The sequence below is a fragment of the Salmo salar genome, chromosome 24, assembly GCF_965601325.2.
Source record: "Salmo salar chromosome 24, fSalSal1, whole genome shotgun sequence".
Classification (NCBI taxonomy): Eukaryota; Metazoa; Chordata; class Actinopteri; order Salmoniformes; family Salmonidae; genus Salmo; species Salmo salar.
In genome coordinates, this window is record NC_138314.1 from 4,617,482 (window position 1) to 4,645,106 (window position 27,625).

General features: G+C 42.1%; 1 protein-coding gene across 3 annotated transcripts; it reads right to left on the minus strand.

Moving 5' to 3' along the window:
- On the minus strand, positions 1 to 27,225 carry LOC106585229 (scavenger receptor class F member 2). 3 transcript variants are annotated; one of them, XM_045706666.2, is made up of 11 exons: positions 26,298 to 27,225; positions 23,478 to 23,536; positions 21,433 to 21,534; positions 20,755 to 21,274; positions 19,372 to 19,590; positions 18,770 to 18,898; positions 16,303 to 16,406; positions 14,544 to 14,658; positions 13,999 to 14,123; positions 8,596 to 8,754; positions 1 to 3,630 (listed from the first exon to the last, which is right to left on the minus strand). In XM_045706666.2, the coding sequence occupies exons 1-11, from the start codon at positions 26,405 to 26,407 to the stop codon at positions 2,348 to 2,350; spliced, it is 2,925 nt and encodes a 974-aa protein (XP_045562622.1). In that variant the 5' UTR covers positions 26,408 to 27,225; the 3' UTR covers positions 1 to 2,347. The 3 variants fall into 3 exon arrangements, with proteins under 3 accessions (XP_045562622.1, XP_014026696.1, XP_014026697.1); XM_014171221.3 differs by having other exon boundaries at positions 8,596 to 8,757; positions 26,298 to 27,221; XM_014171222.3 differs by having other exon boundaries at positions 8,596 to 8,757; positions 13,999 to 14,096; positions 26,298 to 27,220.
- Between the last annotated feature and the right edge of the window lie 400 nt (positions 27,226 to 27,625).

Genomic DNA, 27,625 nt, shown 5'->3' on the forward strand with positions numbered 1-27,625 from the left:
TAGCTACATGTATCGCTTTTATTTCAAAGAAGTAAATAAAAAAAAATAAAACAAATTCAACGACAATAAACAACTGAAAATCAGATCAGACAAACAAACAAATATACCATATCGCTGATAATGTTTCTGCAGCGTTATGAGGCCCTGCTTACAAATATGTACTGTAGCCTGTGAAAGCAGGCAGAGGCCAGTCAGTCAGATATAAAAAGATGTGTTTTCTGCTTGCTTAAATTGGCACTTTATAATCACACAGCTCATATGGTTTTAGTACTTAATAACAGTGGTAACACAATAATGCACATCCTGTATAATCCTTTGAAGTTTTGATATTTCCTATGGACAAAATTATAGCAATTGGGAAAGTCGATAAGATAAAGAGAGTAGGCTATAGATTCCTGTGTAGCTATTAATGCCAGATAAGTTTCACTCTGCTTCATGCAGTTAAGTGTTAAACAAACAATAACATTGACAGAAGCCAAAGGCAACTTTACAAAGTACATACTCATACTGTGGCTGCAGAGAGCCTGACACAAACAATCAAATGTAACATGAAAGCCAGTTCATTGACACAAACAAAAATAAGTAGCAAAATAATTCATATAAGCGCAGCTTACACACATATACAATTATACTGATACAAAAACACCTTCACGTGTAGAAAAAGAACACTGGTAAAGAGTAGGCTGGCTGTACCATAAAAAAATGAAAACATCAAAGGCACCAAAACAATCATAAGCATTATCAAATAGCTCTGAAAACTGTTGAATTTTCAGTAAGTCTGAATCCACAGCCTGAACCACTGCCACTTTTGTACTACCTTATATTATGCAGATTGATTAATTGTTTTTTAATGAAGTGTTGTATTTATATTCCATACTCTTTTCTACGATCCTCCTCTTGTAATGTAGTAATCCTCATATGTATAAAACCAGTAAAACTTAATACAATATGAAATGTTGATTAAACAATACATCCCTTTCGGGGTAAGTGTTACCCTTGATTCAATAAGGCCTCTTTAACCAATTAGCTTTAATTAGCTAGCATTATTCAGCTAATTAGCCACACTGGAATTCAAGTTAAGAAAAAGTAACCTTCTAATGTAACATGACTAGATTGTCTGTTAGGTAGGTGGATGATTAATATACTGGTAAAGAATGATTGAAGTATCAAAATGTAAGTATAATATTTAATCTGTTACGTTCCCTGTGGATGTGGAATTCAAACATGACTTCAACCTTTATAAACAACATTATGATGAGAAATACCAGATAAGCCAATGCCTCTCACAGACTGTTTCTAGTGGCCAAAGACCTAGTGGCAATACATTTGTCTCTATGTGCTTCTTAGAAAACAATGGCTGCAGAAACAATGCACAGAAGCATTTGGTATAAGGAACATTGCCTACCCACATTTATTAGTGCGTAAGAATCAGGCTGAAAACTATTGAGTGGGAAAGAATCTAAGACTAAGACATGTACACTAGCTGTTCAATAGGCCCGACGAAAGAACATAACCTTAGCTTTTTTTAGCTGCTTTTACAGCATATCCAGGTAATATAGTGCGTGCCATCAGAATACAGGGCTATTGCTCTGATGGGAGGGGAATGACAACAAGTGCTTCCTTAAAAGTTTGCATTGATTACTCATTTCATTGTCAATAAACTGTGACTGACAAAACTGTGGAACAAACGTACTGTACTTCAGCTAAAACATTAGATTGTGGACAACATAGCAACAAAAAAAGATACAAATAACTCAATCTCCTTTATGGAGTGTTCCTTATTGAAACTGGCTAATTTAAATCAAACAGACAAATACTATATTTGTATTCTCAGTACCTTGTTTCAACTTGAGACCTCACTTTGCATAGATTACATTTCTATTGTTGTATCACATACAATGTTGAGGAAAAACATTTTAAATTACAAATATTGTTGGAAATTCCTATATAAATATAGTGGTGGGCATTGGAGAGATATAGTATAGATGGAAGAAAATAGAAGATGATTGTTTGCCGCTGTCAGAACTCTCCCACTGCCACAGTTATGTCCGGCTTTGAAGTGGAAAACTGATACATTGCAGGTATATGAGTTCAATATAATACAAACACACTCCCACACCAATGAGAAGAACCACAGTTTAAACAAAGTTCTACTTACTTTCCACTGGTCCTGGACACACAACACACACACACACACACACACACACACATAATAAATTCCTTTCATGAAAAACCACCAAGTCCTTTTGCATGTCTCCTTTGGAAGAAAAGTAATTAATTCCCCATTGTCATATGTGTGAGTAACAATAAAAAACCCTGGTCAATAGGTATTGGAGTAACAAATGGTCTATTTGATTATCTGCGGTGGCATAATTGCTGTCTTTGTTGGTGTCTTAGTTTCCAGAGCAGTATCCAATGTCCCTTCCTTGCCTCTCTTTCTGGGAGGCTTTTTGATGGGGGTCTTCTTTGGCGTGACGTCCACTGCTCCACCACCACCCTCTCCCACCCTGGAGCCGTTCAAGTCCTGCTTCTCCGGGCTCTTGGGGGCAACCTCGGGGGTGGCTGGGTCCGTTGTGGGGACCCCCACACCCACCATCTTCTGGAGGCTGGTGGTGGTGGGCAGCAGAGGCTTGTTGGAGCCCTGGTGGCCTGGGGTGGCCGGAGTGGTCCGCTTGGCCTTCTGCGGAGGAGTGGGCTTCTCCCGGTCTCCTCGGTCCCGGAAGGCTGGGGTGGGCAGGCCGTTGGTCTTTACCAGGCCAGTGCCCTCATTCCGGTTGATGCTCTGCGTCTTCTCTTTGAGCTGGGCTGCCAGGAGTGTGGCAGCCTCGGAGTTCATGTGTGGGTGGATCACTTTGGGGCTCTTGGGCGGCTCCTTGGGGTTCTCCAAAGCGGCTGCCTTCTCGGCCACCTTCTTGTCAGAGTTGGAGTTGTGGAAGTTACCGATCTTCTTGAGAGCGTTCTGCACCACTCCATTTATGTGCTCCATGTGGTTAATATCCTCCCTGGACCTTCCCAGCCGGTGGGCCTTGTGTTTGATGGGGGAACCATTGACCTCCGTCCCCTTCCCCTCCTGGTTCTTCTTCTCCTTGGACGTCTCCTTCAGCCTCTGCCTCTCTTCGCTCTTGGCTGAGCTGTCGCTGGAGCTCCTGGTCGTCCTTTCCTTGGGCACTGTCAGCCCCTTACCCCCCTGGTTCAGCTGCTCCACCTGGGGTGTGGTACCCCCGGTGTTCCCATGGATCCACGACACCTTCGGTTTGGTGGAGGGGTCTGGCGGGCGTGGTTTGGTGGTGGTCTTCCATCCCGGGGAAGGTGGCTTGCCATTACCTTTGACCTCTATTGTAACTGTGCTGCCACCCCCATCCTCTTCGTCCTTGGAGTTCTTGGAGAGGCGTGCAATGCGAGCATAGAGGGCCCCGATGGCCGACTCAGAGCCGCTGGTGGAGCCCTCGCTGTCGGAGGACTTGAGCAGGGTTGCTTCGCTCCCGTCCCCAGCCTGAGGCTTGTTGGTGGTGGTACTGGTAGCGCTGGTGTCTTTCAGAGAGGTGTACTCCCCTGCATCGTCTTCACTGGGCACAGCTGCTGCGGATGGCTTCTCAGCTGCTGGCTTCTCCTTACTCTCATTCAGTGACTCTATGGGACAGTAAGATATATGATTGATGAGAGTCAGGTTTAGTTTGGATGGTAATGTTTATCATACGTAGGTGGTCAGAATATGAAGTTTATTTCCAAAACACTATATCCACACATTTTTTTCTTTTTTTTATTTAATCAGAAATGATCGCTTATGAGTACCTTCATGTGTGTGTAAAATATTACTGTTCTCAGATTTTGTATTTAAGACCAGTGGTGTAGGTGCGGGTATACGCCGTATACCCACTTATTTTTCAGTGGGCATTGCCTATACTCACTTCTTAATTCCCACTGATAGGTATCAAAGTAGTGTAGCAGAGGTATAAGCAGTATCAATTAATAGGGCTGATAGAACAGATTGGAATGTTTTGCTTCAAATGTCGATAAATTATTATTTGTTCACATTTTAGGCGCAGCATTGTACACATGGCAGTGCGTGAATGTTACAAAATGCAATTTGCGGGAAAACACCGTTCTGAAGTACGCACTGCACATGCAAGCGGTTTCATGGCCAGAGAGTGAAATACAGAGATGGAAATATCCGTTAGAAAGAGGTGGAATTTAAAGATGCAACAATTATCATGGGTTGCTAATATGATTAGGATAATGTCTTTGGCTGCTAGATAATGAAAGAAAGTTGAAAGAAAACCATTATAAAAATAATTGCCTCCACATTTCTATGGTGGGATTTTGTCTTTAGGCTACTTTGAATCAAGGTAAGACATGCCTCATAATATTAAGTAAAACGTCCGGATTTCAAACAATTAAGGAACAGGAAAAATATAGTGATGCTAATGATAGGCCTAACTGTCTTCTGGTAGATGGAAAGGCTTTCTGAAAAACCTTCTCTATTAAATGTTAACTAGCTACAAAGTAGCGCATGCCTATATGTCAGAATGATATCATGATGATTATTTGCATCAATCCAGTAGCCATTTCTTTTGCAAACTCCATATCATGTGCTACAGAAACACAGCTAATCAAACAATAGTGCTAGGTACCTGCATACTTGAATTACAGGGTAGCTACCATCAAAAAATCACAATTTATTAGATTTTTACCAGACCTCAAAAGTGGTTTCCTGATGTGCATTGTTATGGACTTTTTAGTTGTTTTTCTGAAGAAAAACAAAGTGTGACTTTGAGAAAGAAAGCCAGAAAAAATGGCGGAGAATCTGAAACCTGTGAATTTCTGACTCAGTTTATCTGTTTCAATAGTATTAGCCTACTGAACAGTACTGCTTGGGTTGGCCTGATTGTGAAAGACCAATATGGGATTTATCATTTTAGTTCATTCAGAGTGTATGTCACTGTTTCTAATATAATGTTTCACACAGGGTGCAATTTGGAAAAATGTAGGCAAAATTATAGGAAACACACTTCTCCAGGCACCACTACACCACTGTTCAAGACGCTATATATATCCATTGTTTAACAGGAATGGTATGTTCATATCCTGTATATTTGACTGAGATATGTGGTTGTCTCACCTAGCTATCTTTAGATGAATGCACTTACTGTAAGTCGCTCTAGACAAGAGCATCTGCGAAATGACTAAAATGTCAAAAGTAAATGTTTTACATACAGATCTCATATGACTCTACTGAATACATTTGACTGTGTAAAACCTAGCAGTACTAATTATTTATCTGAAAGTGAGGTGGAAATACAGCATTTTGCAAAAAACATGGTTATTTGTCTCTCTGAAATTAATCCATCAAGTAATAGATTTTAAACAAATACATCTGTTATTGCCATTATTAGATAGTGAAAAAACACTTTCATAATTTCTTTAAACCTCTTGACGCACGTTAAGGACAGGGGGAGCTATTGCGAATTTTGAAAGAAATATGTGCCCATTTTAAACGGCCTCCTACTCAAACTCAGAAGCTAGGATATGCATATAATTAGTAGATTTGGATAGAAAACACTCTAAAGTTTCTAAAACTGTTTGAATGGTGTCTGTGAGTATAACAGAACTCATATGGCAGTCAAAACCCTGAGACAAATCCTAACAGGAAGTGGAAATCTGATTTGTGGAATCACTTTCAAGCCTTTGGCTATGAAACACACCGTGAGGTAGGATTCATTTAGCACTTCCTAAGGCTTCCACTAGATGTCAACAGTCTTTACAAAGTGGTTTGAGTCTTCTCCTGTAAAAACTGACCGAACGAGAGGCCTGGAAAGTGTGTCATAGAGGGAGGGCCATTACTACTATGACACACATGCCCGTGGGTACTCTCTCGTTCCGAAACGTTTAGTAAGACAATGCAATCGTCCGCCTTGAATATTATTCAATATTATTGATTCTGATTGAAAAAGGCCCTAAAGATTTATGTTATACAACGTTTGACATGTTTGAATGAACGTAAATAAAAAAAAATTGCACATTCGTGACGACAAGTCCCGCTCGCTTCGTACATTATGAGTAGCCTTTGGAATGCGCTAACAAGAAGGAGCTATTGGGACAAAAATTATTAACTTTTTCGAACAAAACTACATTTGTTGTGGACCTGGGATTTCTGGAAGTGCCTTCTGATGAAGATAATCAAAGGTAAGGGAATATTTACAATAGTATATTTGATTTTAGATGGTTCCAAGATGGCGCTAACCTGTATCGCCTAGCCTATTTTTCTGAGCATAGCACCTCGTTTATTGCAAAGTGTGATTTCCCAGTAAAGTTATTTTTAAATCTGGCAATGCGGTTGCATTCACGAGATGTTAATCTATAATTCTTTGAATGACAATATTATATTTTACCAATGTTTTCGAATAGTAATTTTGTAAATTGTAGCGCTGCTTCACCGGAAGCATTTGAGGGAAAACATTTTCTGAACATCACGCGCCGATGTAAAATGCTGTTTTTATATATAAATATGAACTTTATCGAACAAAAGAATGCATGTATTGTGTAACATGATGTCCTAGGAGTGTCATCTGATGAAGATTGTCAAAGGTTAGTGCTTCATTTAGCTGTGTTTTGGTTATTTGTGATGCATGTGGTTGGTCGTAAAATGGCGGTGTGGCTATTGTGTCGATGTACTCTCCTAACATAATGTAATGTTTTGCTTTCGCTGTAAAGCCTTTTTGAAATCGGACAACGTGGTTCGATTCAGGAGAAGTGTATCTATAAAACGGTGTAAAATAGTCCTATGTTTGAGAAACAGAATTTATTAGATTTGGTTATGAATATGGCGCTCTGATTTTTCGCTGGATGTTGATCCCGGTTACGGGATCAGCGCGTCAAGAGCTAATTTACCAACATTTCTGAAAATAGATATGCAGTGCCTTCGGAAAGTATTTAAACCCCTTGACTTTTTCCACATTTTGTTAGGTTACAGTGTTATTCTAAAATGTAAAAAATATTTTTTTCCCCTCATCAATCTACACACAATACCCCATGATGGCAAAGCAAAAACAGGTTGTTAGAAGGTAGGTAAACCTTCACCCCAGTCTGAGGTCCTGAGTGCTCTGGAGCAGGTTTTCATCAAGGATCTCTGTGTACTTTGCTCCGTTCATCTTTGCCTTGATCCTGACTAGTCTCCCAGTCCCTGCCGCTGAAAACATCCCCCCAGCATGATGCTGACACCAGCATGCTTCACCATAGGGATGGTGCCAAGTTTCCTCCAGACGTGATGCTTGGCATTCAGGCCAAAGAGTTCAATCTTGGTTTCATCAGACCAGAGAATCTTGTTTCTCATGGTCTGAGAGTCTTTTACTGAGGAGTGGCTTCCGTCTGGCCACTCTACCATAAAAGCCTGATTGGTGGAGTGCTGCAGAGACGGTTGTCCTTCTGGAAGGTTGTCCCATCTCCACAGAGGAACTCTTGATGTCTGTAAGAGAGACCATTGGGTTCTTGGTCACCTCCCTGACCAAGGCCCTTCTCCCCCGATTGCTCAGTTTGTCCGGGTGGCTACCTGTAGGAAGAGTCTTGGTGGTTCCAACCATCTTCCATTTAAGAATGATGGAGGCCATTGTGTTCTTGGGACCCCATACAGACAGGTGTGTGCCTTTCCAAATCATGTTCAATCAATTGCATTTACCACAGGTGGACTCCAGTCAAGTTGTAGAAATATCTCAAGGATGAGCTCAATTTCAAGTCTCATAGCAAAGGGTCTGAAAATATTTGCAAAAAAATCAAAAAAACAATTTTTGCTTTGTCATTATGGTGTAATGGCTGTCAGTTTCTGATGATTTTTATTTATTTAATCCATTTTAGAACCAGGCTGTAACGTAACACAATGTGGAAAAAGTCAAGGGGTCTGAATACTTTCCGAAGGCCCTGTATAGCGGTGTTTAATTAAAATCTTCATATACAGTATTAGTGCATCATCAGGGATAAAGGATGCTTTTGTGAGGCATGTTCACATTATTTAGAATGAGTGTACATCATATTTATCTTCTTGAATAATATCAAGACATTTTGAGGCCTCCAAAAACAATAAACTCACGGGGGTGTCTAAACAAAATAATATATAAACTGATAGCCATAATGCTTTCCACCAAACTACAAGGAGAGATTCATGAATTGGATGACTTTACCATTATATTTCCTGTTTATTGTTTCACATCAACACAAGGGACTGGGCTCGATGGCACATGGTAAGGATAACTAACTATCATATCTCTCTAATTAACTTTGCAAAAGTGTGTGACTCAGTGCCCAGTCATCCTAGTACGTATTCTTCCTTTACACTATGTGACAAACAAATCCCACTCCATGTGTGTGTATGTTCAAATATTTGTGTGTGTTCGTGTGTATGTGCATGCATCCGTACGTGCCTGGATGTGTTTATTTGTGGAGTAGCTGTGGCTAATCACAGTGTTTATTGTTCTTTCCTGATGACTCACCTTCATGGGGCACACATTGTTTAGACAGGTCCGTCGTCGTTTGTGTCCGTCCGTGTGTCTCTCTCTGTGTGTGTGTGTGTGTGTGTGTGTGTGGTGTGTGTGTGTAATGACTCACCTTCATGGGGTACACAGTATACGGGGCCATCATCGCTGGGTTCCTCCTCGAAGGAATCGAAGGACTCCTGGGAGGACCAGGAGGAGGGGCAGGGCTGCTCAGCTACAGAGGGGGGCTCGATGAAGCTGCAGTTGAATGTGTTCTCCGGGTCGTGGTGGGCTACTGGAGGACAGGGAGAGAAAACAAACACAGAGAAGCAGGGGTCAGAGAGAAGTAGATTGACAGGACTACCTTACAAGAACAACAGATCGACAGAGATGTTGTGGAGTGTGTTGATGTTGTCAGGCACGGTACAGTCTGGCTTGAGTTATCTAGAATGTTTCAATAGTGTTTCATGTTGATTTACATTTTTTTGTGACAATCTTCATGCTTCTACATTCCTTGAACAAACTGCTATTTACTGAGAAATAAGTTCGAGTTTTCCTTTAGTTATCATTCCAATAGACAGAGAATGCTCCATTTCCTAAATGTAGGTACTTTCCCTCCCTCCCTCCCTCCCTCCCTCCCTCCCTCCCTCCCTCCCTCCCTCCCTCCCTCCCTCCCTCCCTCCCTCCCTCCCTCCCTCCCTCCCTCCCTACCTCCCTCCCCTCCCTCCCTCCTCTTTAGATGTTGATGTATTCTGCTGACCCTTCAGTCTGGGGACAGCTGTGTTCGTGGGATGTCTGTGGTTCCTCCTCTCCTTTCCCCAACTGGCCCGAGGACTGACTGTGTGTGTGTGTGTGTGTGTGTGTGTGTGTGTGTGTGTGTGTGTGTGTGTGTGTGTGTGTGTGTGTGTGTGTGTGACTGGGCGTTAACTGGACACTAACCACATCAGATACCTCAATTTACACCCTCCCCCCTCTACTGGAGGACACATGAGCCCATCCGTTTGTTCTCCGCTAACGCTAAGCTAAAACTAAACCCTCTCTTGGCTGGAAGTTCCCCTCCAACTCTCTATGTATTTGACATGATTTATTTGACCATTTTAAACACAATTCAGCCACACAGGTGGATTTACTGCATTTAAAATCATTGAGGATAAATCAAAAAAGTTTTACAACGTATTTCCATTGTGGTCCTTATTGTGTTATGAGTTTATAGTATGAACGTTGTGGCATGGATGTCATCTCCCAAATTGTAAAACAACTGACCTCTGCTAACACCAACACAACCAGGTGTGGTACAGCTACAGCTAAATGAGTACCAGGAGATGTGTAAATGAAAAAGCAGCATTATTTTATTATTCTCACAGCACTTGTTAACTAAGCCTTGGGGTTTGGGGGGGGAGGGGGGGGTGTACTAAGCTAACATATGGAATTGTTTTAAGATGTCATACCATGGCTCATTTAGCTTTTAGATTTTAGAATTTTAGGACCCCTGTAGGTATCAGATTTTCTTGGCAATACAGACAGTCTAAAAATGTATCATTAGGAATTGGATTTTGAAGTGTCTGTCCTATATTTAGGAGATATACGAAAGCTCTGGATTTTTATATATATATTTTTACACATATATATCCCCCCAGTTAAAACAAAACGAATTGTTTTAACCAGTATGGGGTTACCTTCAGTCCTGTGAGTCCTGTAACACTTGTGGGGGTCGTAGAACAAAAGGGAGAACATCATCGTGTTTGTGGGAGTCTCGTCTTTCCATAGAGTGGTGATATTAGTCTGTACGGTTTGGATGCTACAGACAGAATATGGCACATCGGCGGTACCAAATTCAGACAAGTCCTATGTGGATGTCATAGAGCAAAATGGACCACACCATCTTGTTCGTGAGAGTCTCATCTTTTCCATATTAGTTTGTAAGCTAAACCTTTCAGACACTACATACTGTACATTTTCGTGAGAAGACTGGTCTCCAGGTCTGACAAACAGTGACATAGGTGGATAGCGGTTAACCTCAGAGGTTGAACAGATGGATTTTGATGGGAATCTTTTCATTTTGTTAATTAGATTGACGCAAGGGGACTTTCTATTTTGGTGGGAATTTCCACTGAAAATGGTGGGTACTATGAGGATATCCTGCATACTGCAGAGTCAAGCAGAAAGTGACTATTTTCCGTACTTCTGAAATTGTTCCAGGCATTATATCTGGTGACATCCCAATATTGTTCAGATATTGTTGAAATTCTACATAATACCGCCATGGGGATGGGATTAAATGGAGGAAATTGACTTGATGTAGATTCGTTGGATTGTAGCAATGGCAGCCGTTAGAAACAATATAATATAAACAGTGCCCATCCAAATATTTATCCACGGACACAGAAAAGAAAGGCCATGACAATTCTTTCATAGCAGCTTTTCTTCCAGCTGAAAATTATTTTGTTCAAATTCAATAAAGTAGATACATAAATAAATGGCAGACTTTCTGTTTGGAAGGTATGCACTTCATGACTATTGTAACAGCCCTGCTATGCTAGAGTATAATGACCAGACGACTCCAATGCCATGGAGGTACAATAGCAGAATGTCCCAGTTGACTTAACCATTGTCTGTGCTAGACTATATTACTCAGGACTGATGCAGTGTCCAATAGGTATAGCATAGGGCCTACTGTAAGTAACCTCAATTGACCGACTAACCAACTGGCTCTTTATTCCATACATTCTCTTTCATGATACAGTGAACAACTGCTGTGCTTGAATGTTCACACCAGACTAAAAGTCTGGAGCCGGATGGATTCTTCGGGGAGAGACGGGACAACAGCGAAAGCCCAAAGCTCAGCCTACAGAGTCCATTAGACAACTGTGCATTTCTGATGAACCCCAGCTGTACAGGCCTATCATAGCTGCCTGTGAGGCCAGCTACACTGGAGCAGGTGGTCCCGCTCCACATCACTTTTCACAGGGAAGCATTCGGACATGCAACTGCATCCCAAATGGCACCCTATCCCCTATATTATAGTGTACTACTAAAGTAGTGCACTATACAGTATAGTGAATAGGGTACCATTTGTGACACACACGCACACACACAGAGGACTACGGAATGGAAATGGGGGAAGGCAGCCAGCCGAGCGTGAGATAGCTAACTATAGTATAGGGCGTGGAATAAATATGCTTAGAATGGAATGACAAACTATAAGCAGTGTGGAGGTTTTAGAAGAGGAGGGGGGATGGGAGAACGTTTATGCATGAAGGAGCGGAGGAGCTATATGAGCTATGCAAAAGACAGAGCAAATGTTTTCTTCCTCCTCTTCCTCCTCTCCTCCTATTCCTCCTCCCTCTGTTTCTCTTTACATTTGTCTTGGATTGGGTGAGCATTTGGGTAAAGACACCATAAATATTTTCTTCCTCCCTCCTCCTCCCCCTCCTCTTCATCTTCCTCCTGTTCCTCCTCCCTCTGTTTCTCTTTACGTTTGTCTTGGAATGGGTGAGTGTTTGTGTAAAGACAGCATAAAGGTTTTCTTCCTCCCTCCAATTCCTCCCCTTTTTCATCTTTCCTTTTGTCTTGCCACATCTGTTGTAGTGTGTTGACCACAGTGTGGGTAAATCATAGGTCTGACACGGGCTGGGGTAAATTTGGCCACTTCCTGTTTCGAGTCCAGTGGGCCTCCTGTGGAATGTTGAAGGGACTGACGGCGCCCCAGGGAGGGTAGAGTTTCAAAACGCTGGCAGGCAGGCCACGCTTCTGTGGGCAGGCAATGAGGAAAGCAAAGCAGAGCAGAGCGTCCTGGCTCTCGAGATGGAGAGAGAGAGAGAGAGAGAAAGAGAGAGAGAGAGAGAGAGAAAGAGAGAGAGAGAAGCTGACCAGTTTATCTCTCCTTATGAAGAAGAGAGTCTATAACACTGGGAGAAGGACTCCAAAGTATATTCTTAAATTCAGTCAGTCATTTTATAGCTGTGTGTTGTCATGTATTGTTGAATGTGAGGGAGGAAAACTTAGAGAGAATTGGTTTTGGTTTGAACCAAAAACTCTATATTCTACTCTTTCCAAATTCCCAAAGTGGTAGTTTGTTCTCCTTGATTTGCTTGATCGCAACCCAGACATGGCACGATATGCTTTGTGCACAAAATAATGAAAGGGCTTGTTTGTTTGAAAGGTCATACGCATAGACTTTTAACAAAATGCCATTTCTGTTGCCTCTGGCGGATTGTTTATAAGTTTCAGTAAACTTTGAGGGTGTTTGTGCAAAATGATCTTAATGTCCCATGACACTAGATGACAAAGACAATACTGTTCCAGTGTGTGTTTCTACGCAGGCACAATGAAGACAGCTGCGAGCTGAAATAATCAGCTAAAGAAGTGGAGAAGAACATGCTACTCGTTGTAAAAGAGGAGAGAAACAAGGTCACCGCTTTTTAACTCCTTCCCCATCACTGATCTTAATTGGTAAAGGTAACTACAATATATCCCACAAATAGGGCATTTCTTAATTCCAAAACTTAGTCAGAGCACTGTCAGAGCTATTCCATCCATGCATTCAGAACCAGTCTAGATAGCCATGATTCAATTTAACTCCTACATAGCAGAGCCAAAGCAGAACGGCACAGAATGTGGCCGTGTTTGAAATTTCTAGAGATTCCAGAAGGCATCTGGGTAGACAAAGGAGCGTTCTTCAGTATGTAGGCAATGTGTAATGTCCTTTAAGCTGACTTGAGATGGGTCCTGACAGACAATCCTATCCCAGACCACGAGACCTTCCTCCACTTCCTTCTCTCCCTCCCTCCACACAGACAGACAGGAGCTACTCTCCCTCCTCTCCCATCCACGTTGACACAAACAGAGTAGCCTTTGATAAAGTATCACTCAACACCACTCAGACCTCCCGAGCACCACACTGACCCATTCTCTCTTAATAACACTGCCTTCAGCCCAGCAGAGTAGGAACTCAACTCACTTTCTTAGGAAGTAGGGAAGGAGGGAAATGAGTAAAGAAAAGAGAGAGAAAAAAGAGAAGGGCCTGTTTAGGGTTGTAATAATATGAACACATGGTATTTAAGGGTGCCAAGAATAATAAGCCCTGCAACCAGTGCATTCCTCTCAGATGAAACCCCATACCCATTTGGCAGCCGCAGTACACTTTTCAACCCTATTCATTGTCTGAAAACCACTCCACAGAGAGTCGCAGAGAGAAGTATCACAGAGCAAAGGTAAAATGAAAACGCTCTCTCCCTCTTGCTGAAGAGTTAAAGAGGCTTGCAATGATTATGACACAGAAACTATGGGATCATCCGGAGACGCATGGAGCATATACACAAACAAACTAGAGAGTATCGTATTGAAGAAAGTGGCTGTAGCTGCATCCTGAATGACACCTTCTATTCCCTATATAGTAAACTACTTTTAACTAGGGCCCATAGGGCTCTGGTCAAAAGAGTTGCATTATTTAGTGAATAGGATGCCATTTAGGATGCAGGCTCTGTCTTGGCATGGTTGAGGCGGTAGACTATGGGGAGGAGGGATTGGGGCTTACCGACTACTTTGGGCAGCTTCTGTCGTCTCAGTGGGATCTGGGGGAGTTTGGTGCTGATTCGGCTGAATCTTCCACACAGGATCCGCTTGGCTTTTTTGCTGTTGGTAGAGTTGTCTTGGTCAGGACTGAGGGAAAGAGGGAGGGGTGACTCCATGGAAAACATACTAAATTACGAAACACCACAAACTGATTCAAATGTGGGTAATGTTCATCTGTATTGACACGCTTGCAGTACAAGCAACATTTCATGGGCCACATGAAGAAAAAAAGACCACACACAATATCATACTGACCCATTTTTGATTTGGCTACAAACGATATGCAGGGCCTGCCGTTCTTCCTTACCATGTGAACTAACCAGGAAAGACTTTAGGCCCTTATTGTAACTTATAACAAGGACCCAGATATAAGACAAAAGGGCAAAAAGCTATTTAAAAGGATAGAGCCATCTGCATGAGCTACTAGCAAGGAAGGCAAATGGCCCACTCTTCCCTTCCAACCCATCCCATCCCTCGCCCTACACCAGGCCCGTGTCTGTCACTCACTTGTGGTCATCTTTATTTCGGCAGAGGCAGCAGCAGCAAAGCAGCGAGAGGAGGACAATGAGCAGAAAAGAGACCAGGGTTCCTGCCGCGATCACGCCCATCCGCTGGTTGGGCTCTGAAACAGCAGACAGACACAAGCAGGGATTTTTGGGTGTGCCACACTGGTGCAGACTGCTAGTGCCAACAAGAGCCATTTGTATAATATATCTGGTGTCAACTAATGTTACTCTCTGTCAGAACTCCCTGAACTCCTAGAACCAGAACTCTGGAGCTGAAATTCAATCTGTCCTGCACTGTGTTGACCCTCCACACTGTGGAAATACTGTAGGCCAATCATTAAAGTGGGCATTGAAGAGATAGAGATATCCAAATTATCGACAATGTGGAACAGACAAATTGACTTCCATCTATTAAATCGCCACCCGCATTATCTATCTCCTGATGTGGATTCTACTTCTGAAATATCTGTCAAACCCCATCTTTTCACTTTTCTCTCACTCCTCTACTACACTCCCTATACCGCCATAATTCATTGATGATTTATTAGCACCCCTCCCTTTCTACACTGGATACACTTAAACAGAACAGCAGTCCATCTGTTGCATAAGCATCTCTCAGGGTGTGACTGAAATGGCACACTATTCCCTACATAGAGCACTATACTGTTAACCAGAGCCTTATGGGCCCTAATCAAAAGCAGTGCACTGCATATGGAATAGGATGCCATTTCAGACGCACCTTTAATTTCCACAGTATACATGCACTGTGCAGCCAGATGACGCCATCAGTGAGATAACCTATAAGTTAGCAGATAGATAAATACTGCTGGCCCCTGGCCCTCTACGCCCCTCTTCTGTCAGAGGCTGTGGATGAATGGAAGTGTGGCCTGGGTGTGGCGTGTAAGGCCTCTTGTGTTCACAGCTGGAAAAAGGAAGGGACTAGCCTGGCAGAGCCCAAAGGCCTGACCTGTGACATCATCACTGCTTCCCAACATGTCCATTTGGTAACCCTGTTTCCTCAAGCTGCTCTCCTCCCTCCATCCCTTCTCTTTTCTTCCTCCAGTTCTCTCTTCCTCTTTTCTCTCTCTCCAGCGGGACAGGAACAGGGCCAACAAACACAAAGTAAAAAAAGGACACCAGGCAGTCTGGAAACACCGTTAGGCTCAACTACTACATTGACCTGAATCGACATGTGTGCTAGTGCTCATTGTCTCCCCCATAGGGCTCTGGTCAAAAGTAGTACATAATATAGGGAATAGGGTGCCATTTAGGATGAACTTGTCTCTGTCACCGCTATCAACTGGCTATTTAGACAAACAGTTCAAGCAAGGGGTTTGGGACCTTCATGTGCAGTGCACCCATTTGATATGTTCCCTATGGTTTCATGCAGGGGTGTGTTTTCTTTATGTTGTGCCTTTCTTCTTATAAAAATGTCTTTATCACTAGAAGCACCAGGGTTTGACGCCGCAAGTACTCTGCTAAGAATGCCTTTTTACATCTACATTTTAGGTCTTGCAGCGTGGCTGACTTCAAAAACAGTGACCTAACATTCACCCAGATCTGTAGAAGTGAATGAGGTAATAAAGAGAGTGGTTCCCTTACATAGGTTGCAGAGTGTATATGTGTCTCGTGTGTGTGTGTGTGTGTGTGTGTGTGTGTGTGTGTGTGTGTGTGTGTGTGTGTGTGTGTGTGTGTGTGTGTGTGTGTGTGCATGCACATGTATGTGTGACTAAGGAAAGAGAGTGGGTTGGTTTCCTTACGTAGGTTGCAGGCCCCAGACATTGGGTTGCAGTTCTTGTCGTGACAGGAGCAGGTCTGGGCACAGTTCACTCCATACTGACCCATCTGACACGTCATATTGCAGCTAGAAGAAAGAGAAGACACTAACAACTTAGTTACTGTGTCCATGTGAGAAACATACAATTAAATAGACAGTGGCACAGGGATTCAAAGACAGTAAAAAAAAAAACGGAAAATGACAATATAATACTGACTACTTCCCTGTACTGACTGAATAAGCAATGAGTACAGCCAGGAGTTTTTCCTGAATATATGACCTGAGCAGGGTTCTAGAGATATGCTAGGGGTCTAAAGTGTTTCCTGATCTAGTCAAGTAGACAGGAAACTCTAGCGTGAAGCACGGATGAGTGGAAAAAACAGTAGAGAGAAAACATGACATGTTGGACACTCTTTCTGGCAGTGAAGCATGAGAGGAGGAAGGGGAGGACCATCCCTCTAGGTGAATTTGATAAAAATAAGAATAGTGAAACATTTAAAAAGTTATTATTTTTAGATAAAACTATAATAAATATATTCACGTCACCAAATAATTTATTAAAGAACATTGTTTTGCAATGAAGGTCTACAGTAGCCTTAGCAACACTCTGTAGACTGGCAAAATGGTGTCGCCGGAGGACAGCAAGTTTCCATCCTCCTCTGGGTACATTCAATACAAAACATAGGAGGCTTGTGGTTCTCACCCCCTTCCATAGACTTACACAGTAATTATGACAACTTCCGGAGGATGTCCTCCAACCTATCAGAGCTCTTGCAGCATGAATTGACATGCTGTCCACCCAATCAAAGGATCAGAGAATGAATCTAATACTGAAAGCATAAGCTACAGCTAGCTAGCACTGCAGTGCATAACATGTGGTGAGTAGTTGACTCAAAGAGAGAGAAAGACAATAGTTGAACAGTTTTTTACAAATGAATTTCTTCATAAATGAAGGAGTAGCAAGAGAGAAAGAGAGAGTGAAGGAGCTAGCTATATTTAGTATTTATTTCACTTTCACTTACTTAGCTAGTAAAATACAGCTTGCTAGTTTAGCCTACTCAAACACCTGGCTCAAAAAGAGAGGGATGCTATGTTACCTATCTGGTTATGGCTATGCAACACTGGAACTCTTCCAAGTCAAGGTAAGCTTTTGGTTTTATTAATTTATTGCCACCGGGGCCTGGCGGTGTAACTGGTAAACTGCTTGCTAACTGTACACTGTACTGCATGATTGTAGCGGGTTTACTAATGCATTATTTGTGCACTGAAGTTTGTGGACTTCAATGCACAACACATTAGCTTTCCAAGCCAAACCGTCATATCATAACCGCTAACAACTACACAGCCTACATCGTTGTCACCAGCCTACATTGTTGACTTGACGGTAGCTAATAATGGTGACAGCGATGTAGACTGTGTGTAGCGGTTAGCGGTTATGATATGAAGGTTTGGCTTGGAAAGTTTTTTTTGCCTAGTCACAGACAGCTAATGTGTTGTGCACTGAAGTCCACAAGCAAAGGGAAAAGGTGAGTGGTGGAGAGGGCGTAAATGCGAGAAGGAATAATCCAAAGCTCAAATCGATCATCCTGTTTTATGTGGCTGCTATGAAAGTGAACTGTGTTTGCGTGTGATCAGGGGTGTATTCATTTCACCGATTCTGTTGAAAAACGTTTCTTAAATGAAAACAAACAGAATTAAACGGGAATAAACATACCGGAATTTGTCCAATAGAAATTCTTGTTTGCAAGTGTTTGACTAATGATTACACCCTTGATCAGCTAGATGCAGTCAAGACTGTGCAAGGCGGTATTGAATGTGTCAATGTCTGTCACCTTGCTTGCTCAAATTTCTCTCGACTTTTGCACCTACATTGTAAACTTTCATTCATAGGCTAGGTTGTAGCAACCTCATGATGGGTATAGGGAAAATGTTAGTATCATGTAGTAGCCTAAACCTATCGATGTTACATTACGCTGGGTGAATGGAATATGAATGACAGTCATCCAATATGCTGTAATAGAAATAAGGCCATGCTCATATTTTTTTTAAATTGTCCTTCCTCATCTTAAATGGCACCGACCGCCACTGATCTCTGGGTATTGTAGCCGTGAAGGGAAGCGTAAACATTAAGATGTTTTGGTGAGAGGTCTGACTTACTAGGTCCCGTAAAATCCCAGGTCATACAGGCACTCTCCGGTTGCAATGTGACAGACACCGTTAAAATAGTATCATGTAGTAGCCTAAACCTGTCAATGTTACAATGAGCTGAGTGAATGGAGTATGAATGACACTCATCCAATATGCTGCAATAGAAATGAGGCCATGTTCATAAAAAAAATTTTTTTGTCCTCCCTCATCTTAAATGGCACCGACCGCCACTGCTCTCTGGGTATTGTAGCCATGAAGGGAAGCGTAAACATTAAGATGTTTTGGTGAAAGGTCTGACTCACTAGGTCCCGTAAAATCCCGGCTCACACAGGCACTCTCCGGTAGCAATGTGACAAACACCGTTAAAACAGTGGCTGCAGTCATTCTCACAGTTATCCCCATAAGTCCCGTTGGGACAGCGCACCTCACACCTACCGACCAGGGAGACAAAACAGGAATGAATGTTGTTTATTATGGTCATTGTCACATCAGCTGTGAGTCATGTCTCAGAACTATTAGCATAACATGAAAGCCTGTGCCAGTACAAGTTCAGGTATTTGAAATAGTAATTATAATGCAGTATCTATGTAAATTACATTTTGACATGCTGAAGAGTAGACAACAATTGACATTTTCTCTAGCTTTGTATTCAAGTGTATATTAGCATAACTGTAAGTCTTTGTTTGAAGTTATGTTTTCAAGTGTTGTACTAGAGCAGGGCTGTTCAATGTCGGTCCTGGAGGGGCCAAAACACTCCTAGTTTTCATCCTCTCCTTCGAATCTGGGACTGATTCAGACCTGGGACACCAGGTGAGTGCAATAAACTACCAGGTAGAAGCAAAAAAAAGTGTTTATGTGTGTGTACGTGTGTTTCTGTTTCCATTCCAAGTGAGTGTTCTCTCACCTGTCCCCGATCCAGCCGGGGTTGCAGTGGGAGCACTTTCCGTCGATGCGGTTGCAGAAGTGACCATCTTTACACGGGGGACACACATCCAGGCAGTTCTCTCCGAAGAAGCCTGGCAGGCACATCTGATCACACTTGGTCCCGTTCCAGCCCCTCTCACAGGTCACACACCTCCCCTCTGTTATCTTACAGGGCTGCTGGCCTTTACAGTGGCCACACCTGGAGTCGGGACATGAAGGGAGAGAGGGCATCAAGATGGTGGATGAAACATTTGCCTTGGAAATGGCACCATATTAACATAATATTCCCTATGGTGCACTACTTTTGGCCTGGCCTATTGACAGCAAGACTATTTGGTAACATTTTTATAGCGAATCTTTGTGTTGGTATCTACACAATTTAGCGGTCCCTGTATATACATTTCCAGGAGCCTGTAGAAATGTTACACCTCCATACTGCCTTTTCTTATAACATCTATGACATAGACGTCAGAGAAATGTGGGAAAGTGGCTATGTAGCAGCTCATGTTATACATGAGTTCTGTAGACTTTGAGCAAGGTAAATTACTTAACCTGAATGGCTTCAGCATATTGGATGATTATTATGAGGAACAGTGAATACCAATTCCACAGTACACTTTTACCGATCATGTTTAAAGTAACTGTCCAGTGAAAATCTCACTTTTAAAAGTTAATATTCTGTTAATTCATACCCAAATAATGCTGTTGACTCTTCCTGGGCTCCTGAGTGGCACAGCGGTCTAAGGCACTGCATCTCGGTATTAGAGGTGTCACTACAGACACTGGTTAAAATCCAGGCTGTATCACAACTGGCTGTTATTGGGAGTCCCATAGGGTGGCACACAATTGGCCCAGCATTGCCGGTGTAGGCTGTCATTGTAAATAAGAATTTGTTCTTAACTGACTTGCCTAGATAAATAAAGGTTAAATAAAACATTTTTTTAAATACTATACTCGCATGAATAATTTTTATGACCGGTATACGCCCACACCATTCTGTTGTTGGGGTACGACCACACCATTCCAACACAGAAAAGCAGATTTTTAAAATACTTAATAATCAACATTTCACTCATATAGTAATTATTTATAGGTCATATTTTCTAGAAATCTGTAAACACTGGACAAGTATTTTAAGATATGTTATGGGTTATCAGCTGGAGCTCAATCAAAACTCCAAAACCACAATATAATACGTATCAGAAAGAAAACATTAACATTAAGATCCTCGGAATAAAATTAAGAGAAAGCCCTGTTAATAAGAATCCACGGCATTTCAGTTTCCCATCTGCTACACTATCATGAAAAATGTCTTATTTTCGGTTATAATGACACAGAGTAATGTTCTCCAGTGGTTCCTCACCTGTTCCTGCAGTTCTGTCCGTAGAAACCTGCGGGACACGGTTCCCTGCAGAACTTCCCCCGGTACCCCGGTGTGCAGGTACATGAGCCATCTGCCTGGTTGCACTTCCCATGGATACACTGACAATACCTCTCGCACCGGGGGCCCCACAGTCTCTCCCGGCACTGGCAACGACCCGTAAACTGCTCGCATGGAGAGTTATTACAGTTACACTGGATGGCACAATTCCTCCCCGACCAGCCTGGACTACAGTTACACCTTCCTGTGTTCTGGTCACACACAGAGTTGAGACTGCAGTAGCAGTTGTTTGCACACTGAGGGCCCCAGAAGCCATATTGGCAAGTACATGTGCCTGTGTCCTGGTCACACTTGCCCTTCTGGCAGAGGCAGGGCTTCTCGCAGTTGGGCCCCCAGCGGTTAGGGTTGCACGTGCACTTGCCCGTCACATCATCACACTGGCCGTTCGGAAAGCATTGGCACTTGCCCTTGCAGTCTGGGCCCCAGAACTGGGTGGGGCACTCTGAGAAAGGAGGGATGAAGTAATATCAGGATATTATGGTGAGAACATCATAAGCATTACACAAACATTTCTTTGATGCCTTATATCTAGGTGAATATGTCGTTTCTGATGTTTTAGGACAGGACGTGTGAGATGTGTCCGAAAAATAAGGTGCTTACTTGTATCACAACTGGCTCCGAAGTATCCATGGCGACAGCGGCATTCATTGGGCCTAACGCATACCTCATTTTCCTTACAGGTGAAGTTACCTTCACAGAGAGCTAGGGGGAGGATGTACTGAATCACTACATGTCCACATATTAAACATTGAGGGCTGGTTTCACCAAACCGAGAACCTCCATTGAAATCATTTTTTTGTCCAGGACTAAGCTTAATCTCTGTCCAGGAAAAAGGCCCTAAGTGATATAAACATGTACAGTTGAAGTCAGAAATGTACATACACCTAAGCCAAATAAATTTAAACTCAGTTTTTCACAATTCCTGACATTTAATCCTAGCAAAAATTCCCTTTCTTAGGTCAGTTATGATCACCACTTAATTTTAAGAATGTGAAATGTCAGAATAATAGTAGAGAATGATTTATTTCAGCTTTTATTTATTTCATTAAATTCCCAGTGGGTCAGAAGTTTACATTCACTCAATTAGTATTTGGTAACATTGCCTTTAAATTGTTTAACTTGGGTCAAACGTTTCGGGAAGCCTTCTACAAGCTTCCACAATAAGTTGGGTTAATTTTGGCCCATTCCTCCTGATAGAGCTGGTGTAACGGAGTCAGGTTTGTAGGCCTCCTTGCTTGCACACGCCTTTTCAGTTCTGCCCACACATTTTCTATAGGATTGAGGTCAGGGCTTTGTGGTGGCCACTCCAATACATTGACTTTATTGTCCTTAAAATATGCTTGGGGTCATTGTCCTTGGAAGACACATTTTCGACCAAGCTTTAACTTCCTGACTGATGTCTTGAGATGTTTACATTTTAGTCATTTAGCAGACGCTCTTATCCAGAGCGACTTACAGTAGTGAATGCATACATTTCATACATTTTTTTTTTTTTTCTGTGCTGGCCCCCCGTGGGAACCAAACCCACAACCCTGGCGTTGCAAACACCATGCTCTACCAACTGAGCTACAGGGAAGGATGTTGATTCAATATATCCACATAATTTTCCTCCCTCATGATGCCGTCTATTTTGTGAAGTGCACCACTCCCTCCTACAACAAAGCACCCCCATAACATGATGCTGCCACCCCCGTGCTTCACGGTTGGGATGGTGTTCTTCGGCTTGCAAGCCTCCCCCTTTTTCCACCAAACATAACGATGGTCATTATGGCCAAACAGTTCTATTTTTGTTTCATCAGACCAGAGGACATTTCTCCAAAAAGTACAATCTTTGTCCCCATGTGCAGTTGCAAACCGTAGTCTGACTTTTTTATGGCGGTTTTGGAGCAGTGGCTTCTTCCTTGCTGAGCGGCCTTTCAGGTTATGTCGATATAGGACTTGTTTTACTGTGGATATATACTTTTGTAACTGTTTCCTCAAGCATCTTCACAAGATTGATTTGCACTTTTTGCACCAAAGTACAGAATGCTCCTTCCTGAGCGGTATGACGGCTGCATAGTCCCATGGTGTTTATACTTGCGTACTATTGTTTGTACAGATGAAAGTGGTACCTTCAGGCGTTTGGAAATTGCTTCCAAGGATGAACCAGACTTGTGGAGGTCTACAATTGTTTTTCTGAGGTCTTGGCTGATTTCTTTTGATTTTCCCATGATGTCAAGCAAAGAGGCACTGAGTTTGAAGGTAGGCCTTGGCATACATCCACAGGTACACCTCCAATTGACTCAAATGATGTCAATTAGCCTATCAGAAGCTTCTAAAGCCATGACATCATTTTCAGGAATTTTCCAAGCTGTTTAAGGGCACAGTCAACTTAGTGTATATAAACTTCTGACTCACTGGAATTGTGATACAGTGAATTATAAGTGAAATAATCTGTCTGTAAACAGTTTTTGGAAAAAGTACTTGTGTTATGCACAAAGTAGATGTCCTAACCAACTTGCCAAAACTATAGTTTGTTAACAAGAAATTTGTGGAGTGGTTGAAGAACGAGTTTTAATGACTCCAACCTAAGTGTATGTAAACTTCCGACTTCAACTCTACATATGAAAATACTGTGCTATGATGTTGATATGCTGTATACATACGTGTCAAACATTCCTCTCCTATCTGCCCCCACCCGCTGCAGCACACAAAGCCTGGTGACCTGACAGAGAGGAGAAGAAATACGAGTGTGTCAGATAGGAAGAAAATAAGCAAGGCAACTTAAACAGACACTGGAATATAACAACATGCCACCACCCTGCACATCCACTACTATCCTTTCATCTCCTCAGTCCTCACACTTGTCCTTCATGTGGCAAACGCTGAAAACTAAACGTCTGCGCAGCATTTGTTCTGACTTTCTCCATATGCTTTCCATGTGCAAAGAAATGGGTAAATATGAATAACACACTTCTCACATAAACATCCTTCTCTCCAAAGCCCCTTCAACTCGACCTCTCCTGCCCGGCCTGTCAGCAGTCAACAGTCAGAACAATAGTAGCCTCTGAAGTGCTAACCCATGGAGACTATAGAAGAGCAACTCTAGAAATAGCTAGCTAGCTACAACCACAGTTCAAAAACAATGTTTTCTTTCAAATACTTTAATAATGTGTGATTGAACCTACCAGGCGTAACTGACGGGTGATGTTTTGCACTTTTGGGACTATCCCATTGATCAGTGTGTCAGTCAGTCTCAATCAAGCACAGCTTTGGTATCAGAAAGAACACAAATACTGTTTAAAGATGACCCCACGTCTAGCCAGGAAGGAGTGAGGAGTGAGTTTAGAGAGGCAGTCTTTGGCGGTCTAGTTTGAAGCAAAGCTAGATCCCCTCCACTCTGCTCTCTTCTCCTCTCCACACTGCTCTGTCAGGAAAGGACAGATGCTTCTCTTCTTCCTCCCACACCACTGACCTCCCAGAGGCCCCCACCACACTTTTACTTCCTCTAAAGTGTTGGGGGCGGAATTCTGCCTTCAGTCAGGGCTTGCACACGTGCACACAGACACACACATGCGCTGTTTTTCCCCTCTAAAACCTGGCATTTGTTAAAAACACTATCTCAGCCTCTCTGTTTTGTCTTAGAACTGGGTCTGTCACTCAGAGGGAGAGTCTAAGGGATACTGGTCTTATTTAGGCCTACTATTCTGGATTGGGTCTAAAGACGCAAGAATGAGCTAATACATGGATAAAAAGCTGTGTTGGTTCATTTATACCTCACAAGAAGCTGTTTGTAAGGTATTAATCAAATCTCCTTTTAGTGAAGCATTTCCAATGTGGTCAGTGGTGTCTGCGATTTTAGATGACCCCATCTGACCTTTGACATACAGCTCAATCCATCACAGCTCTGGAAAAGAACACATTATGTTCATTGTGTAACAAATGTGACGTTTTGAGATAAAGCAGGACTCACATTGGTCTCTCATTATCAAAGCAGGACCCACATTTGTCTTTAGTTACTCAAAATAGCCTAAACTTTATCGGCCACAGGATTGTTACATTTGGCACTTTGAACAGAGTTCTAGTACTTAACACTTCATTCAACAACATAATATTTGTTTCTCAACACTGAAAAAAATCAGATAGCAACTTTTCTCAATTTGTATGTTTTTTTTCTTCTTCTCACTTTCCCATGGTACTTTATGATGCATTGAATACTGACAAACAATGATGTGTGAACCAACGTTGTTAATGTTGTCAATGCCCCCCCTACAGTCAGCGAGTTGATTTAGTAACACGTGGACACAGATAGGAAGTGCTAAGCAGCAATGATAAATGAACAACTACTTCCCTCAATTCTTCCTGTGAGCAGTGAACCCAGTAAAGAGATTAAACAAAATGCACAAATGAAAGAAAATGATAGGGGTGGTGCACTGCAAAAAATAAATCATGCAAGCCAGTAAAAACACTAAGAATAGGATTGTGGTAGAGACTTTAAATTGAGAGTGGGGCCAACAGTAAACGTGTGTGATTGCATTGAAGATAAAGGATTGAGAATAGTTCACAGTAAGCACTAACTCTCCTCGGAGATGCTAAATGTTAAAGTAATGACCTTCAAACCAACTATAGACATTTGGGCAACAACTTTGACAACAAAGGAACATGTTTTCCCCGTGAGACACTGTAAATGCTCACCATTGTCTATTGAGTCACATTCTATTACATTCTAACACGAAAGGTAAGGATAGGCGCAGGCAGGGCCCAGGGGTCTACTTGTAATGTCATTTAAATGTGTATAATACCAGACCACAGAAGGGCTATGACCTCTGTTATGGAATGCCAAAATGTCAACAGATTTCACACACTCTGGTCCTACACCAACCCTCCTTTGACATGTGGTTTTCAGTCTGCATAGTAAAGGTGCTTTACTGGTGAATAAGAAATGTAGGCTTATGCTAACTTGATGCACCCCCTGTCTATAAGTTCAGTCTACAACTTAACCTTTGTTTCTGGTAGCTGCAGCCATACAATTTTGTGTGGTTATTTTCAGCCATATAGCTGATGCCACGACTTCAGGCCAGTGACACTAAATATATAGGGCCTGAAAGCGCCCCCTATGTGAAATTATAGAACATTACCCACGGTTCCAGATGTAGGTAGCATCTGGATGGCTGCTCCTCAGATGGACTCCTCCTTGTGTAAGGAGAGTGCATATGAAAAGAACTATGACCAACTAGCCTACACAATATCGAAAATGAACTTTTTTAGGTAGTGGAGGGCAAGAGAAACCAGTAATCCCGAGTCTAAAACACATTTTTGCAATGTGAATAGTCAATACTCAAAGTACAATAGTTCAGAATTTGACCTGAATAATCAACAAGTAGCCTAGTAACTAGTTGCATCGCATGGAGAACGATAGAGGCAGTCTACTCTTTTTTTATCGACAGAAGCCCGTTATTCTGCGTCCGCAGTGCAGCTATACTTACCCTGGTAATTTGCATACATTCCTGCCTTTAGGATTGAGTTCTTGGCTAAAACTCAAAGAAAAAAATGAACAAACCACCACAACAACTTCAATAATGATCTTCAATTCCATTTTACAAGAAACAGCATCCTTCTAGATGCCTCTTTCTCTCCGCATTCCTCCTCTCCAGAAAACGACAATTGCTCCTATTCTTCTGCTCTCCAGGGTTGCGTTTATAATCCACGGCGGTAAAAAAAATGTTTTGTTATTGTGGGAACTTCAGAAGCTTTATCCAAGTATTCGAGAAATGATCCAGGTTCCAGTTGGGGAGAAAAGGCTTACCACTGCGCCATCTACGCCATCGACGTACCCAAGAGTTGAAAGAATGTGTAGCGACACCAAACCACACAGAGCACAGTTCCAAAGAAGTTATAAAACCCAAACTTGAACACGCAATTCGATCTCCTCGAACGATTACTTTCCTTCATTGCTGATTCGTAATATTAAACCATTCATTATCCCATACATTTTCAGAAGAATAAGGAAGAAGGAAAGAGGCATCAGGAAAGTAGCGGAATCCAACGGGCATCCTCCTTCGACAATAAAAGCACCCGCTTATTGCCACCAACCATAACTTGACCACAAATATTCTGTTTTATGCACAGTGCTATGGCATAGGTACAAACGAAATCTTTCGACTGGTCGAGGCAAAGATTCCCTTTTCTTTTTTTAAATCAAAGATTAATAACGTTTTGTCGCCTTCTCTTTCTATTGCGCTCTCATGAGTGGCGGGGGGCAGGCACTTTCTGATTTGTTACTCTATCCTTGCCTGCAGTTACTTACACAGAGTTAAGTGAGCATACTTTTCGTGCGCCACAGTTGATTTCTTTTCAGAGAAAAGAGGCGATAAGCAACATACAAAAGTGGGTGTGCCACATATGATATAGGCCTAGGTCTCGTTCTTCGTTCTTTCCTCAAAATATAAAATATAATACATAGGCCTACTACTACTACTACCACCAATAATTATAATAATAATAATAGGGTGAGTATTGGTAAAGTGGGACACTTTCTGAAACCCCCCCCAAAATGATGCAATTCTAAATAGGTTAAGAATTAAATACAGAATGGATGATTGTCTTGAGACCAATATCGACACTGGCAAATTGGGACACCTTGATTGGCAAAGCAAGACACTTAATTCTTTAATATAAAAATAGAGAAATTAGAGAGTAATACAAATAATGTTTTTATAAGAATAAGAGTAATTATATCAAGTATCAAATGTATTTATTGACATCTTTGTCATATGAACGTTAGTCCCAGTCAATAGCCCCAATTTTATATTTT